The sequence below is a fragment of the Lissotriton helveticus genome, chromosome 12, assembly GCF_964261635.1.
Source record: "Lissotriton helveticus chromosome 12, aLisHel1.1, whole genome shotgun sequence".
NCBI classification, from domain to species: Eukaryota; Metazoa; Chordata; class Amphibia; order Caudata; family Salamandridae; genus Lissotriton; species Lissotriton helveticus.
In genome coordinates this window covers 474,822,700-474,840,832 of record NC_136073.1, presented here as the reverse complement: position 1 = coordinate 474,840,832, position 18,133 = coordinate 474,822,700, and the positions used below count along the sequence as shown (strand labels likewise).

At 46.9% G+C, this 18,133-nt stretch overlaps 1 protein-coding gene across 3 annotated transcripts in view; it reads left to right on the top strand.

Annotated features, from left to right (window-relative positions):
* The window catches only part of LOC144799112 (uncharacterized protein F13E9.13, mitochondrial-like), a 142,767-nt gene that overhangs the window by 65,867 nt on the left and 58,767 nt on the right, over positions 1-18,133 (top strand). For all 3 annotated transcript variants that reach the window (XM_078670308.1, XM_078670307.1, XM_078670306.1), the window contains one exon: positions 5,503-5,653. In XM_078670308.1, the coding sequence (XP_078526434.1) occupies positions 5,503-5,653 (151 nt within the window). The remainder of the gene's footprint in view (positions 1-5,502; positions 5,654-18,133) is intronic.

Genomic DNA, 18,133 nt, shown 5'->3' with positions numbered 1-18,133 from the left:
CTCTATCACATTACAAAAAACTTATAACAGCAGAGAAAACCATCTATTACACCAACCAAATCAATCAGGCTAAAAACAGTACAGGCAAACTATTTCAGGTAGTTAACTACCTATCCAACCCCCTTGCTCCTCGCCCAGAAGGATCACAGGCTCTCACAGATGCCTTGGCCAATTTTTTCGAAGATAAAGTTAGAACTATCTTCACTACCTTCTCTCCCGATCCATCACTCACCTTCACTCGGCAAAAGACCACTGAAACTGATCCAGTTTTTCCAGCTTTCCAGGCCACCACACAGGAACTTGTCCAACCCTTAATAGCCCAAACCAAATCTGGCTCACCATTCGATCCTTGTCCTCCGGGCGTTTGCAATCTTATCTCTGAAGCCATTGCACCGTCACTATCCTCAATCTGCAATGCAATGTTTGCCACGGGCGTCTACCCTTCTGTATGGAAGGAGGCTACCATCAAACCTCTTTTGAAAAAACCTACCTTAGACCCCCTTCTTCCTGCTAGCTACAGGCCCATCGCATGTCTCCCGTTCCCTGCTAAGATTTTCGAAAAAATCATGAACATCCAGCTGTCAACCTACATACATAACAACAACTTGTTGGACGATACCCAATTTGGGTTTCGACAGGGCCACGGAACAGAGACTGCGCTCCTAAAAGCAGCGGATGAGATTAGGTCCACTATGGACAATGGAGGTTCAGCAATTCTGATACTCCTAGATCTCTCCGCAGCATTCGACACGGTCGATCACGTCACTCTGATCGACCGTGTCGCGGACATAGGAATAAAGGACAAGGCTAAAGATCTTCTTGCCTCATTCCTATCTAACCGTCCACAAACAGTGAAGATGGGCAATTATACCTCCCAGACGTTCTCCCTACCCTGTGGAGTACCGCAGGGATCCTCGCTAAGCCCGACACTTTTCAATATATATGTGTCGGACTTGGCGAGGGTCATAAAATCTCATGGAATCTCACTGACGACATATGCTGACGACACCCAATTAGTGTTGTCCGTATACGATGACGGCGCCTCTGTAGCAGCCAATTTCCAAAATGGAATGAATGCAATAAGCTCCTGGATGTCATCCAACTGTTTAAAACTGAATTCTGATAAAACAGAAGTGATGACATTCGGGAGGCTGCATCCCACATGGTCTCCGCAATGGTGGCCTGCTCAAATGGGACAACCTCCAGAACCTGTGAGCAAGGTACGAAACCTAGGCGTTATCTTTGATACAAAGATGTCCTTCCATCATCACGCCAATGCAGTGGTTTCCTCCTCCTTTTATACTCTAAAAAAGATTAAAAAACTAATTCCTTATCTCCCCCCATCAGCAGGCAAAACCTTAGTCAGCACACTAGTCTTTTCAAAAATAGACTATTGTAATGCCCTCCTATTGAACGCACAACAGAGGGTTCTTAACAGACTGCAAACGGTGCAAAATGTTGCAGCCAGGACACTGCTATCCATCCCTAAGTTTGCACCTACTTCCACTTACATCAAACAACTGCACTGGTTACCAGTGAGAAGTAGAATTAAATTCAAGGCTCTTTGTATAGCATACAAAGCTATCTACAACCAAGGCCCTCTATTTCTAAAACAAGCGTTTCAGCCACTCGAACACCTCAGAACTCTACGCTCATCCACAGCTCACCTACTCAGAGTCCCCCGAACACGAAGAGCCAATTGGGGAGATAAACGTTTTTCTGTTGCTACAGCCAGGTTGTGGAACATGCTCCCCCTCCACATCAAAACCGCGCCCACACTCCTCAACTTCAGGAAACAACTAAAAACATGGTTATTCTCAGCATGATTACTCCCTTGATCCATTGGAAGTTCTGCAACTCAGCGCCGAGACACCGTGAAGGTATTTGCGCGCTCTAAAAATTGCTCAAATAAATAAATAAAGTCCAGGTTATAACTGACAAACAGTACAGAATGCTGTGTGAAGAAAGCTCTGTTAAGAATACAGAACATAAGAGGAAACATAATAAGGCACCTGCAGTTAAAGGGACAGGATAAATATACATGACACAGTAGCTAGCTATGTAGAATATAACAAACACCATATTTCCTAGACCTTTAAACGTGAAGCCGGCAGTCAAAGTTGATGTTATGCTTTTCAAGGGATTTCCATAAGTTTGGGGGCACGGGCTTAACAACCTTCTTCATCAAAGGTGACCTTGGGTTTCAAATGTGAGAACTGCTTGATGGATTTAGTTTTGGTGAACAGGACCGAAACAGGACAACCTCCCCCAGCTACCTCTCTATCCTCATTCCAAGGGACAAAGCTGAGGTAATACTCAGGCAATTTTTAAGTCACTTGGAGGCAACTAGAAGGCGTCACACGTTTCCCTGCAGCACAGACAAGGTCAGGTAAAGGAGTTCAGTCTTGACACCTGCAGATGAGTTTGTGTGATGTCCTCAAGCACCTGAGTGAGCTGGCCCCGTGCTGAACAGTCCCACAATGGTTCTTACATATCCGCTGAGTACGACTGGGCTAGGCGGATCCCGTTTGGCAAACACGTCTCCTGAAAAGGAGCAGCCCAATATCTTCCACGCCCAAGTGGCATTCTTCCTCACACAAGAAAGGCACAGCCTTTCTCTCTACACAGGAGTGCAACTCTGCTTTGAAATGGAAATAAATCCAAATGGAGCTAAGCAGGGCACAAGTTGAGGGTACATGCAGGTAGACGGCGTCTACCCCTTCTTTTCACAGGGTGGATGCAGTCTCCCCTGCCAAAAGGTTGGGTTCCAAAGAAATATGCCAAACTTTACCTGGTGTCATTTTCAGACATTGGGACACATTCAGTAGTGCCTGCACGTTGTCTGCTTTCATTCCGAGCAGCAACCTGCAGTCGAGGGGGCAATGTTATTTTAAATTCAAAGTCGGCCCGAAACAAAGGCAGAGGTTAGGGGGGCATTAGGCCTCCTTTTGATTAAGTATCCTGGTTTGGAGCTATCTGGAGCATCACACCTAGCAGCAAATACAATGACAGGGAACCGAAGGTACTTATGAGAGACTTGCTTTTGACTTTGTTCCATTCCTGTATATAAGTGCATGCAGGGTAAGAATGTCAGATGTGTTGGTCTGTCCCAGTATTTACACAAATTACAATTTAAATATCACTATTTTTTATTTCTTTTATAGAACTGCTCTTCCTATTCCAGGATGTCGGAGCACTTTACATCACATCTACACATTATACATTGACAGTAAACCATGTGTGTGTAAATCAATGAACAGGAAGTGTTACTAAGACAGCAAGGGATATGGGGAGTCACATGTCCTTCATAGCTCAGTCTGCTAAATTAGAAATATTTCAATATACGAACTGCAAGTAACAAAAGGATCTCTGTGTTAAAAGTAATCACCCACTTACCCGTCTGCATAAAATAAAACTCTGTAATCTGCGTGTCACATGATGTGCTTTGCGAGAGACATATTAACTCTCTGTGCTAGTTTGATTCAAAACTTGGACTAGACAAAACACAGATCACTCCAGCAAGTGCATCAACCCCCAGAGTTATCTTACCATTATTATTTGAGATTTACTGGGCACACAAAAATCTATGCAGCAGGGGCTTTAACCATATAAGATATTTTAAAATGCAGACTTTGAAACCAATTAAGCAGAACAGATTTACTGCCATGTTTCTCCCTGTTGCCAATTTCTTTGTGGCAGAGTTAAAAACAAAATGTATAAGTTGAGGCCCAGATTTTGCTTTGGGGTTGTGTCTCTTTCTTTGGCACAATTCCAAGCTAAATCTCATTTGTTAAATATTTTAATGCTCTCAAATGTACTTTCGATAGACCTGCTAAACATATGTGTGAGGTCTTAAGATCTGAAGTCACTTCTTCTGATTTCACTTCCTGTGAGATCATGGGTTGTGATGAAACTTTCTGTGATGCCACGTGCAATGTCACGCTCCGTGATGTCATGCGCTGTGTTGTCATGCGCCCTTATGTCACTGGCATACTGTGTACCTTGGTTAGACCCCCACTTCTTTTTTTAGGACTTGTTCCCTGGAGAAAAGTACTGGAACAGTTTACTTGTCAAGAAGGCTATATTTATGACGAGAGCTGAACAATCATCTCTCCTACAACCTTCAAACCCTGGGGGCTCCTCAAATCATAGAAGACATGGGCAATGCATGATCAGCTGATGCCAGGACCATGGACAACAGGAGCCTCTTCTGGACTGGTTCTACCAAACCTGGGTACAATGTATGTTGAGTCCCAGAAAAGTGTCCACACCTCTCAGAAATGTAAAGTAAGGTAGGAAAAGCGAGGGAAGTTAAGGGCACACTGCTTGGCAGAACGATTATGGAAACTACAGTGACTGATATCCTGACACCCTTCCACAAAAGGGTATTTGTGCAAAATATTGAGTCCAAAATAATATGTGAACAAAATATCATGACAAAAATATCAAGGACAAGAATGTTGTGAAGGAAAGTTTCTATAGGTACGTAAAGTTTTACTATACTTAACTCCTCGTATATCTACCTTGACAGTATTTAAATATATCTTCAAGGTACGTAGATGTGGAGTTAAGAATAGTAAATCTTTACTTACCTATTTGCACTTACCTTCTCGATAGTTTGATCCTCAATAGTTTTGACACAATATTCTGATAGTAATCCCACTAAAGCACTGTATCCCTTTACAGGGGCTAGGATGGAGCGGAATGCAAAAGAGTGAACTCCAAGATTAGCAGAGACTTAGACTGCCGCGGACTTAGCCCTCCATCATCGTAGATTGCCAAAAATATATGGAGCCAAAAAGCACCCCACCAAGTACTCTAATTGACATTTAGACTTCACACCAAGAGATAAACAGATGTGCGCATACACTGTGGGTGCTACATATATGGAAGAAAAAATCCCCATCTAAGAGAGACTAGCAGAATTTTACATAGGACAGGAAACTTTACTTGGTGGAGAAAGTACATAAAAAGCAATGTCCCTTCAATCTAGGTCATGCTGTCACCACTGCAGGTTCTACAAAGCATGGGTTGAAATAGCAGTAACTAATCTCTAAAAGAGGGGTAACATAGGATGCCACCTTGCCCTCAGAACACCGCTGTCATGTCTCACAGTGTTCAACAAGGAGGACATGCTCATTATTGTCATTCTCACAGAGGGTAAAACAACAAAAACATGCCAGACACTTTGTAGGAAACAACACCACACGGCCCTACTGAGCCATGTTGGGCACTTACACTCCTAACACACTTTTTAAAGTGAAGATTCTAATGTTGTTCATATGTTGACACAACATATGAAATAAAACACATATGTGCATGACTGGGCTTTTCTGAAATATTAATCTAAAACCTGTCATCTGATATAGCCTAATCAGATGTATAAAAGTTGAGCCTGCAGTATCTTTTTGGAATCAATCAAATGTACTTTCTTTAATAGAAGTTAGAAATATAGTTTACACATTGTCTCTAATAAACATTATTTTAACTCTTCATTGATAGGTCTGGATTTCATCCGTGCAGAGGGCTTTATCTTCTCCCATGTTGCAGATGAAGGCCTTGTCAATGCCTGTGCTGGTGACCTTCTCAGATATCGCAGACATATTGGAGCAGAACATGTACAGATTTTTGCCGATATTAAAAAGAAACATAGGTAAGTTATTTTTCTATCCCCGCGTCATGCTACAGAATGTGTTGGTCAGCCACCAGCCTAAATCCAAAGAAAAAGTCCCAATAGTGTTAGTTTAAGAACAATTGAAAATATTAAGCATTGGAGAAAGGTTCACCCAAATTACCTCATCACTCACTACTTGGATTAACATTGTTTTCTCTTGGACATTGGTGGTCAGAAGTAGAGTTAAAATAGTAAATCAACCCTGTGCGTGTAAGAATAGTAAATCAGCTCAGTGCAAATAAAGGTCAAGTCAAATCTTAATGTTCAATAGGGACACAACATTGATTAGCATTAAGCAGTCTTAGAAAGTTTTTCTATGTTGTTTAACTTACTGTTGGGGTCGCTGCTGAAGTTCTAGGTTTCTTGCTGATGCCAACATCCAAAAACATTCAGAGCTATTCTGACCATGTTAATAGTTCTGTGTTCACTTGTGACGGTGGACCAAATAATTATTCACAGATGCTTTAGTCCTAGCACTGGCGTGGTGGACATTAGAAAGGAGCTCACACCTTGCAGGGCTCACTCTCAGTCTTACATTCACAACCACATTCGGGGGCACTGGTGCTGTTTTCACTATTGAGTACCATGCATCATTCTGTGGACAACAGAGAGAGTGTTGCCTACTAAATGGACGTAGGATTCCCATTTGGACGCATCTTTAATGCACTATATTACACCAAACCACAGGACTCATGGTAGGTGTGGCATACACCACAGTTGTAGAAGGTTCTCACATTCTGCGCACTAAAGATAATATCACGCTTGACATCTTGGCAAAGGTAATAAAGGACACTGACCATGCAGCAAAGTTTCAAACTCTCTCACTACAGGGGCAAGTTACAATCAGAGGCTGTGACCTCCTCTGAGTGTGGGGACTAGGCTCAAGGTTATAGCAAATAGAAGGCAGTGCTTTTCCTGCTATGCTTGCAGAACAGAAACAACTGTCCCTGCCAATATTAGAACTGCTCCAACCCACCTGAAAGCTAGAAAGGATCTGAAGACCTGCGTCATTAGAGAATATCATATCTCTACACAAAGTGAGTCACCATCCTGTAACTATTTTGCCTTTTGTAAATAATCCTGTATTATTATATCCCTAGTATTATTCCATGATACTCTCTTGCATTATCTGTGCTTCTCATATACCCAGGCATGCATGCATACAGCAAACATAAAGACAAAAGTGCTTCTCACCTTGCCATATCACCAGAGTAGCTTCTATTAACCTAGTAGTTTTGTGACCATTTTGACTACCTTATTATTGGCATAGACTTATATCCTGACCTTTCTCTATAACATCCTCTGATTGTGATCATTGTTGACCATCTATGGTACAGCGGAAAATGTGTGGTGCCTCCCCCAGACCTCACTAAAATTAAATCAGCATGACAAGCCCGCAAAACATATCTTAAAAGTTGTCTGACTGTTATCTTGATATAACACCAGAGCCTACAATAAAAGCAATGAAAGCAGGGCATTCTTCCAAACTACTAAAACTGCTTCAACCCTCTTACTCTACTTATAGTTACCCACTAAATCAAAACATTCATTGACATCAATTACATTTCCATAAACAAAATCTGCACAATAAGACATAATATTGACTTCCCAACAGTCACTTTGATAATTCGCATGTTCCTCCAAAGGGCACTCATTCGCCATTGAGGCCCTAGCCTGTTTCACCAGCATTATTTCCCCTTTCAGGGCTGTAATGATAATCTCCCCTCCGCCAACATTGGATTCCCTCCTACAGAACTGCTGTCCTCACCACAGGCTCCCTGATCTCCAGTGTGGTGAAACTAGATGCTTGGTTGTTGAGACCAACCAAACAATAAATTCCTAGCTTTGATTATCGCACCGGCTGTAGCATCGTGCTACCAATAATGACGCTACACAGTATTCAGGGTTCACGAGCTCTTTAATGTGCTTCTTCTCTGTTCCCCGTCCCTACTCTAACTGCCCCTTTCCTATCGCCGCTCCTCCTCTTCCTATCTCCCTCTAGCTCCACCCACTAACAACTAGACTGCACACAATCTTACATCTCCCCCTTTGTTAGTAAAATTAGAAAATAAAGTCTGACTTGGTTATAGCTCTTCGATTAGCCGCACAGGTCGTCGAATGTCTCGTCTGGGTCGTAGGACCACACCTCCTTCAGAATCGGCTTCAGCATGAGTCCCGTCTCTCTGTACTGCAGCTGCACTGCCAGATTCCTCTGTGTCCAGTCTCTCAGTCACTTTGTGGAGGCCATCCTTGACAGTGGGGCTGCACCGTTGAAAATGCGACACATTCCTGGTAATTCTCCGGTTCTCTGATTCAGCTGTTAGCATTGTACCCTTCTGTTGAGTGATTATTAGGGGTTCAGCTCTGAACTGGCAATCCGTCTTTCTCTGCTGTTCCTGCTTGACCAGAACACAGTCCCCTTCTTGCAGAGATGAAGATCTGACCCTCCTCCTAGTGTCAGCGTAGGATTTCATTTTGTTCTTGCGCCCTAGGTCAGCCACCACTAGCTCCTCATGTGTTCTTGTCGGCGACACTGGTCGCAGGGCCCCTTCCCACATAGGTATCTGTGTTCTGATTGGTCGTCCTAACATGAGAGTGGCAGGACATTTTCCTGTAGTGGCATGAGGTGTCGTTCGATATGCTCTCAAAACTTCATTGAGAGCCACTTGTAAGTCCTTCTTATCGCTGGTGGCCTGCTGGAAAGTCTTCTTCAAGGTTGCCATAAATCGCTCCTCCATGCCATTGTACTGAGGCCATAGGGGAGTGATCTTGCGATGCCTGAAATGTAGGTGTTTCGCAAATGCTCCAAATTCGTGCCCATTAAAGGGGGACCGTTATCCGTCTTGAGTTCTTTGGGAACACCCCAGGCAGCAAACACTTCATCCAACACCGCGATAGTGTTGGTGGCACTGGTGGAGGATACAAACTGGGCTATTGGAAATCTGGAGTACTCGTCCATTATCACTAAGACATATTTGCCCGATTGAAGGGGTCCATAAAAGTCCATGGCAAGCTCTTGCCATACACCACTAGGAAGCCTTGACATCTGTAAATGTGCTGGAGGATCTCCTTGGTTGACTAGTTGGCACTGGGGGCAGTCTTTTAGAGTGAGCTCCACCATCTGGTCAAGTAGCGGGAACCATACTCGCTCTCTGAGCGCTCTTTTTGTAGCGACCACTCCACGTTGACCCTCATGGGCTAAGTTAATGACACCCTGGTGAAGTTGCATGGGGATAACGATCCGCTGGTCTCTCAGTAGGAGCCCCTCTGAGGTAGCAGATAATTCTTCGCTCACATGTCTGAAGGCCTGCATCTCTTGGCGGATGCGTGGATCGCACACTTCCTCTTCACTGTCATGACGCCATTGATTGGTCCGTAATCGGCGCATCACCTTTTGAAGGATGTCGTCTTGAGCGGTGGCCTCACATATTGCTTCCAAAGGAACCGCCGGTGGTCTGGCTTGGTCCACTACGAAATGTATGTACTCTTCTGCCACACATGGACATGACGCCCGTGATGCTTGAGGGTGTCTTGACATGTAATCAGCCGGATTCGCTGATTTACCTGGTTTGTGCACCATTGTATAAGTGTACTCTTGTAAGCGCAAACCCCAGCGCTCAATTCGAGGTGGCATTTTGGCTCTGGGATTTCCGAAAATGGTCACTAGCGATTGATGGTCGGTTACTAGAGTGAAGTGCTTGCCTTATATAAAAATGTGGAAGTGCTCGCATGCCCACACAACCGCAAGGCTTTCCTTTTTTGGTTGGGAATAAGCTTTCTCAGTGTCCGATAAGCTTCTGCTGGCATAGGCCACAATGTGTCTCTGGTCTGTCTCTTTGTCGAACTGAGCCAGTATAGCACCCAGTCCGACCGGGCTAGCGTCAACAGTGATCTCGGTACTTCTCGTGGGACTGAAGTATGCCAGGTTGTCCGCTGACTCAACAGCATGTTTGATTTCCCGGAAAGCCTGCTCACATTGGGGAGTCCAAATAAATGGCTGTCCTTGTTTGGTAAGAACCCGTAACGGGTGACTGATGGTGGCATAGTCCTTTATGTACCGAGCACAATAGCTTGCCATGCCCAGAAAAGATCGAATGTCACTCACATCTTGTGGACTCTTGGTGTCATTTAAGGCGATCACCTTTTCAGGATCAGGCTTCATCACAGCCCCAGAAAACACATGGCCAAAGAATTTCAGAGTGGATTGATGAAACTCACACTTGTCTTTGTTGAGGGTGAGGTTGGCCTCCAGAAGAGCATGGCACACCCGGTCTAGTGCTTTGTCGTGTTCTTGGACATTCGACCCATAGACTAGGATGTCATCACTATAATTTAGTGTATTTGGTATATGATGTATGGTCTGACGGATGGCTTCTTGAAAGATCTCTGCAGCAGATGAAATGCCAAAACTAAGTCGTTTGTAGCGGAACAGCCCTAGATGAGTGGCGAATGTTGTTATATATCGCGACTTCTCAGGCAGTTCCAACTGGTGGTATCCTTTATTCAAGTCTAATTTGGAGAAGACTCTAGCGCCATTTAATGATGAAATCATGTCACTCAAATGGGGTCCTGGATGACGCTCCCTTTCGATGGCTGTGTTAAGAAGCCTCATGTCCACGCACAGGCGCACCTTTTCGGGTGTGCCCTTCTTTGGCACGATGACAACTGGTGACACCCACGGTGTTGGCCCTTCAGTCTTCTCGATAATGTCCGTTCGTAATAACTCTTGAATTTCATCTTCCACGGCTTGTTGAAGGTGGAAGGGCACTCGTCTGTGATGTTGTGCGACGGGACGTATTCGTTCATTTATGTGCAGCCAGATCTGACACTTTTTCATTTTCCCAAGTCCGGTGAATAGCTTAGGGAACTTGTGTATGATGTCCGGATCATCGCTTACTCTGTATAGAATTTCGACCAGCCGAAGTCGCTCCGCGGTAGGTAGACTGAGGAGACAGTCAGCTTCAGGCCCTTCAATTACATGTATGTATGCCTGCACAGAGGTGGTTTTGTGCTTGAGTGTAGTTGCAAATTTCCCTAAGCAAGGGAGAGGTTTCTTTGACATCCATGTGAAGACTCTGACATAGGCTGGGCTCAAGGCGGGTGGCGGTTTCATATTCTTGTATTCAGTCACAGGGATGTAGTTCAGTGATGCCCCACTATCCAGTACAAACTTGGTTGCATGAGTTCCCATACTTATGTTGAGTCTAGGGTATTTTTTTAGTTGGTCTGGATCAGCTACCATGCAGACATACTCATCAGTGTACACCGATTCCCGAGATGCTGACCTTGATCCTCGAGATGAAGTCCTCATCCTGGGATCATCACCCTCCGCCTGGGACGACTCCTGGTGGCCCCCGGCCCTCGGCACCGCCCCCAAACCTACAGACCACGCACGCAACCTGGGCTTCATCCTGGACTCCTCCCTGTCAATGACCAGACAAGTCAACGCCGTTTCTTCCTCATGCTTCAACACCCTGCGCATGCTCCGTAAGATCTTCAGATGGATCCCCACTGAAACCAGGAAGACCGTCACCCAGGCACTCGTCACCAGCCGACTGGACTACGGGAACGCCCTCTACGCCGGAACTACAGCCAAACTCCAGAGAAGACTCCAACGAATCCAGAACGCCTCCGCACGACTCATCCTGGACATCCCCCGACACAGCCACATCACCGGACACCTGAGAGAACTGCACTGGCTCCCCGTCAGCAAGAGAATCACGTTCAGACTCCTCACCCACGCACACAAGGCCCTACACGACCTGGGACCCAAGTACCTCAACGACCGAATGACCTTCTACACGCCAGTGGCGTCACTAGGGTTGGTGTCACCCGGTGCGGGTAACTAATGGTGTCACCCCCTCACGACTTACCACATGGACCTCCAGTGTTGAAACAATTGAACAATAGATTTAGCCGTATTTGTGGGTCATAACATGATCACTCTTTCACAATGATTTGGAATAATTTAGAGCAATCCGTATTCAAGCCATATCTGGTAACCAGAATGATGAAACCCCACCCCCCACTCCAGATACCTTTAAACATTACATCTTTGCAAATCAAGATTGCTACTCTTCTTTTGTGCGATGTATAGGATGTAAAGTGTTGATGATATCCCCATTGCTATGCAATCCCAGTCTCTGATCCAGTTGAAGGTGGTTCTCCTGCAAATATGTTCTGTCTGTTTTATGCCTGTCCAAACAGGCAAGAACATACCCAGCCCTGCCTCATCTTCCATTTCGTGCATTTTTAGCCACTCTAAATGCTTTCACAATTGGCCTTAATGAGTAGTGTGATTGATTAGATCCATTGTGAGCCACTGCGAGTTAGTGAGACCTGAAAGCTCTACGTGAAACCAGAGAACACACCTCAGACACCACCCACCCACACTGACTTCCCCAGGTGCCAATGAAAGACCCTCTCCAAACGACACAGTAATACAACCACAAATAATAAGACATTGTTAAGAAAAAACAATAAAAACAGTGCCTACACAGGATGAGAGCACTCATGTCCCATCACAAAAGCACAGGGTTGACATGGTACTATTGGAGATGTATGTCTACCCTTGATGCCACCAGTACTACAGAGCAGTGATTACAACAATCTGCATAAAATGAAGACATATTGCAAAAATAATAAAAGATGCATCATCGATGAAACAGCCCCTCCAAAAGATCATCTTTGCCAAAGGACAGACCATCCCAAGGATTAGCACGACAGCAACATTTCAGGAGCACCCCAGAATTGCTTATTACCCAAAAACAAAAGTAGTCTTAATGGGGCACAACTGTCCATTCAATTTAGTGTATGGGCAAAATCAATCACTTGACACTGAGGCCGGAGAATGGACCAACATCTCACAGACAGGTACGGGAGAACCCAAGGTGCGCCAGACAGCCGTCGAGTAAAATGGCCACACTGTATTCAGGCTCTTGCTGTTGGAGGCCACAATCTGTCAGTAGAACACCGCTGAAACCTGCTTGAGAATTGAGAGAAGTCCTGCCTGCCCTGGTGAGCCTTACTGTTACCAGTTTTTGGACTGAGTTATGCACCGAGGGGTATTATGCAGGTGAGGGGAGCGCTGAACGCTCTGAATAAGAAAATGCTGCCCAGCTACAGACTGGAGCCTAGCCTGGCCGGCAGGGTTGTATTTGAGAGCGCCGCTGGTGAGCAGCCGTGCAGCACGGGTGTTCGGAAGCACAAAGTGACGGGACACCGTGCAACGAGGCGCTGCAGGCCCAGGGCGCTTAGAAAGGGGGCAGTGGAATTTACGGTGGAACAAGCAGGGTATGAGGTCGAGAAGAGATAGATGGTGCGACAGTGGGGAGCAGTGCACTGCACCAAGAGATGCAGTCTGGGAAAGGGTAGGAGCAAGGGCACCAGGACAAAGTAGGAAATGTAGGAGCAGTGCAGTGTGGGAAAGGGGAGAGGTTCTGATGCAGAAGAGGATGTGGGCATCTTAGTAAGGGGGCTGCAGTGCTTTGCAGCGTAGCAGATGTGAGGGGCAGTTGCTTCTTTCGGAGGTTGCAGTGCTACACAGGGGTGCAATGCAGCCAGTCGATGGCCTCAAGGGCCATGCAGCGCAGTACGGGTGTATCTGCTGTGCATCCAGGAGGCACAGTTGAGCAGTAAAGTGAAGCAGAAGGATCGTGTACAGTACAGCATGGGGGAGGTTGTTCGGTGCTTCGAAGTTGCTGGGAAGCAGCAGCTCGAAATGCACTGCAGCAGTGGAGTGATGGTGCTTTACAGCAAGGGTGAGGGTTGTAGGTAGTTCAGTGCAACAAAGGGAAGTTTCAATCGATTGGGGTGCAGAGGAAGCGGGCTGGGTGCAGTGCACAAGAGGCAACTGCTGCATTGCAGCAAAAAGCACAATGCAGTAAATCATAAAGAAAAGCAGTGCCGCAGAGGAGGATGTGTATGGGGCAGCACGGCCGGGGGTGTAGTGCTGCATGGGAGAGGCCTGCACTGCATTAAATGGACGGTGTCCGGTGCATTGATGGGGTGCAGTGTAGCAACGATGGCCTGCAGAGTAATGAGAGGGGGGGAGGGCATTGCAATAGTAGAGTGCAGTGCGGCAAGGGAAGCGAAGTGCAGTGAGTGACAGATGTGTATAGTGTAGTAAGGGCGAAGGGTGGAGTTCATCAAAGAGGATGGTACATGGTGCAAAAGCAAGTCCACACTGGAGCAGAGCAGAAAGATAGAGTGATGCAGCGGGGCCTTGGGCAGCCGGGGCACAGCAGTCCAGTGTGTTAATGGACAATACAGAGATGGGTGCAGTGTTGTCAGCAAGGGGCTGCTGAGCAAGTACCCCACTGGAAACATCGCTGCAACGAAGGAGAGTGCAGAAATTAGAAGTAATGCAGTGCAGCAAGAGCGTGCAGGCAGGCAAAAGGAAGGGGGTACAGTGCAGAGAAAAGGATGGGGTGCAGTGCAGTGGGGTTTTGGGGAAGGCTGTCATAACAGCACAATGCATAGCAAGAATGGGAGCCAAGGGAGAAAGGCTACGACAGATCAAGTGCATTGGGTGCAGTGCCGCACGGCGAGGAAGTGCATTGCAGTAGTTGTGATGCAGTGCTATAAAGAAGATGGAGAGCAGTGCAGCTAGCTAGGGCTTAAACAGATGGAGATGATTGGGAGCAGCACAGCACCGCGAGGACGAGTAATGCAGCTATTGTAATGCAGTGCAATGAAGAAGACGGCGAGCAGTACAGTTGCAGAGAAGGGGTTTTCTTGGGTGCATTACAGCGCCACGAGGTCACGCACTGCAGCAATGGAAACGCAGTGCTTTAAGGGAGATGCTGAGCAGTGCAGTACTGCAAATTGCCTCGTGACGCAATGAAAGAAGATTGGACATAAGCATACATAAACTGATCGCAGTATCTGAGTGTACATTTAACATAATCGGTCGTCACGAAATAGTGATGAGCTATCTAGAGGACTTAATAGGCGTGGTACACTGATATGTTATTTTGTTTGTCTGAATGATGAGCACTATTCAAGGGATTAGGATTTTTTTAAAGTTTTAAATCTTTGTAATATTACCGATTATTGTAGGCGATTAATACATTTGTATCTGTTAATTATTATATGTAAACCTTGTATGGCTTTGCCTGAATATTTTTAAAAAAAAAGGCTTTATGACCATGATTGGACAGGCGCATCCTACTGTTGTTGACCCCGGGGCTGAGCCATGCAGCCAGAGTGACAGAGTCGATGGGAGAGTGGACAACCAAGATATAAAAGACTAGGTGGTACTGTGCAAGAGTGTTGTTGGTGAATGCTGCTGCGGCTGTTGGGCCTAACGACTGTGGCTGATCTAGCACCGGCGGCGCTAGAAAAAGAGCGTCCCAAAAGACTGATAAGGAGGTCCCATACTCCGATCCACTAATTGCCGAGATTTTGAGCGGGCTGGAACGTGTGAACCAGATGTACGACATCTCCCGTAGGAGCCAGCGGGGCCTACTTTTGCAGAAGGACTTGAAGCAGCAAGTGTCTGGGCCCTCTGATTCGCCAGTGGTGGGCCTGCCTTGTGCTGGAGTGTGAGGAGGCCAACGAGCACAGACCTGCCGGCAGCCGCAGGGTCCAGTGACATCTTACCTTTTCTCTAGACTCTCCACTGTGGTGGTGGTTGGGCCCCTACCGCAGGGGTTCCATAGCTGCCAAGGTTTAAGATTGCTTATGTGTGACATTTTCATAATTTCAGTTTAATTATGAGTGACATTCAGTGATTATGAGTGACATTTTATCGTGAGCAGAAATCGAGCAATGAAGAAGAGGGAAACAAATAAATACCCGAAATTACACCCATTTGAGCAACAAGAAACTCAAAGAAGATCTTAAAACGTCTGCAAACCACTAGAAATGGAAGGGCGCTAAAGGGAGTTTGTTCAGGCTCTCCATGTGGGACCTCTATTAGTTAATGCACTGACCAGAAGGCCACAGAAATGAATACAGTGGAGAATAGTGACTTGTCAATGTTAAGTGCTACAATGTCCCAGTCTGTGACATAAAGCACTGTGAACATCCAAGTAGGGCTTTTTAAAAGGACACACATCCCAGCTGAGCTGGTACCTACCTTACAAAAAGAATAAATGTGAGTCATCAGGAAGCATTTCTTTGTGTAACTTTCCTTTAAAAGCACCATAACCATTTTAGGGACACATCACAGCTCAGCTTGTAACTTTTACAACAAAAAAAAAAAGAATACATTTGTGTTGTCGGGAACCTTCATGTGATTCCAGAGTGTCCAAACAGGACGTGAGAGGCTGCAAAACGGATCTCATCAGCTGTCTATCATAAATGTACTAGTGAGTCAGAGAACAGTCTGAGTCAGCTGACTTGTGGACTCACTCTCGAGCCGCCGCAGACGACAGGCAGCAGGAATTGAGAGACAGTGTCGACGAGGCTGAGACAGAGAGGCACGCTCATGGCGGTGGCCACAACCAGGCGACCTCAGGCTGGCTATTATTTCGACAATAGTAGTTGGGTACTACAGTTTAGCTCGCGGCGCCGCACTAGCCAGTCACAGAGCTTGCCCCGGCCGCAGCATCACGTCACCAGGCACACAGCGCAGCCAACAGACTGTCACAGAGCTAGGCCAACTCTCTGCTGAAGTAGGCAGGAGCACATTTTATGATGTTAATAACATGGCCAACGGATAGTAAATAAACCTCACACACACTCCAGACCAGGCACTTACTTCTGTGCAGCGAGTAAGACGAGACGACTGACTCGTAAGCTTCGCTGCAATTCGGTTATGGGGGCGCTCTCTCCGTTATGTACGCAGCCGCAGCGCCCGATGCAGCCAGGCCTCAGTCTCAGGTTGATAAAGCGCCGGCGCTACCAGCCATCTGCATGATGATTGTGAGAATGTGAGTCTCACCGGCGGGTGACACGCAGTGAACACGATGCTGACACTAGTGACTGCAGACTTGACTTAGTCACCGTTCTGTTCTGCAAATCGGCCAGGCCCAGCAGCACTCCCCTGCCGAGACTCTCAGTCTAAGCACGTGGTGGTGACGCGCATGAGAGGAATACACTGCGGGGGCTGGCCCAGGGCCGTCATTGGTAGCGCTCTAAGATTGACGGCCCTGGGACCCACAAACTAGGTACGCCACTGCGCATCACCACTATGCTAGTAGGTGGTGCGTGCGTCGGTGCGTGGCGTGCACTACAGTATTTGTTGACAAGCAAGCAGAGCAGAGGCTAGGCTGCAGAGCTGTTTTAAACACACAGCATAACCAGATTGGTGTCACCCCTAAAATGGTGTCACCCGGTGCGGTCCGCACCCCCCGCACCCCCCTAGTGACGCCACTGCTACACGCCCACGCGCCAGCTACGATCTACCAGCCACGCACTCGCCACCGTACCTCGCATCCGCAGAACCACCGCCGGAGGAAGTTCCTTCTCCTACCTGGCAGCCAAGACCTGGAATTCCCTCCCCACTCACCTTCGACGCACCCAAGACCATCTCTCCTTCAGGAAGCAACTCAAGACCTGGCTGTTCGAGCAGTAGCACACCCCTTCCCCCAGCGCCTTGAGACCCTCCCGGGTGAGTAGCGCGCTATATAAATGCAATGATTGATTGATTGCTTCTCTCCCATTGGGACCTGCGGGACTCTCTGCTGGAGTGTGAAGAAACAGAGGATGACTCCGGCCGATCCTGGACTGTCTTCACATGATGCCGCCTTGTGTCAGGGCGCGATGATCTCGTTGTTTCTCTCATTCTTTCTTTGCGATATTCGCCACACATGGCCTCAAAGTGGTTTTCTCTCCCGCATTTTAGACACTGCTGACTAAATGCTGGACACACATCAGTGTGCGGAAAGTCGTATCCGCACCGATAACACTTTCGTGGGCGATCCCGTTTCTTGTCTCCACGGCCAGACTCATGGCGTCTGCTCCCAGTGTAATGTTAGTGGGACGATGGCCTGGATGTCCGGCGTCGATCTCGAGAGTGTCTGCGAGTGTCTTTAGCTTGTACTCGGTATGCTTGTTCCCGTCGCTCACCATGCCCCGTCTCCATTCGTCTGGCATGCTCCTCTGCTTGATCATGTATCCGGGTCATCTCTTCAATCTCATCAAGGTTATGACTTTTCCGTAGTAGCCGCCTTCTGAGAGTTTCTGATTGGCAAGCATCAATTATTCGCAATCTTATGGCGTCTTCCGTAGAAAACAGACTTTATGAGATCGGTCTGAGGGGGACGGTGCTTAGCTGGTTTAGATCGTTTCTAGCTGGCCGTCGACAAACGGTCTGGGCCTCATCCAGTTCGGCTGAGATGCCGCCTTTGGGAGTCGGAGTCCCGCAGGGCTCGGTGCTGAGCCCGACTCTATTTAACATCTTTATGACCCCTCTGGCGGCATTGGCTGAATCTTTCGGGGCCCAGATCGTATCCTATGCCGACGATACCCAGCTCCTCTTTACCTGCAGTAAAGGAGAGGATTTTGATGGAG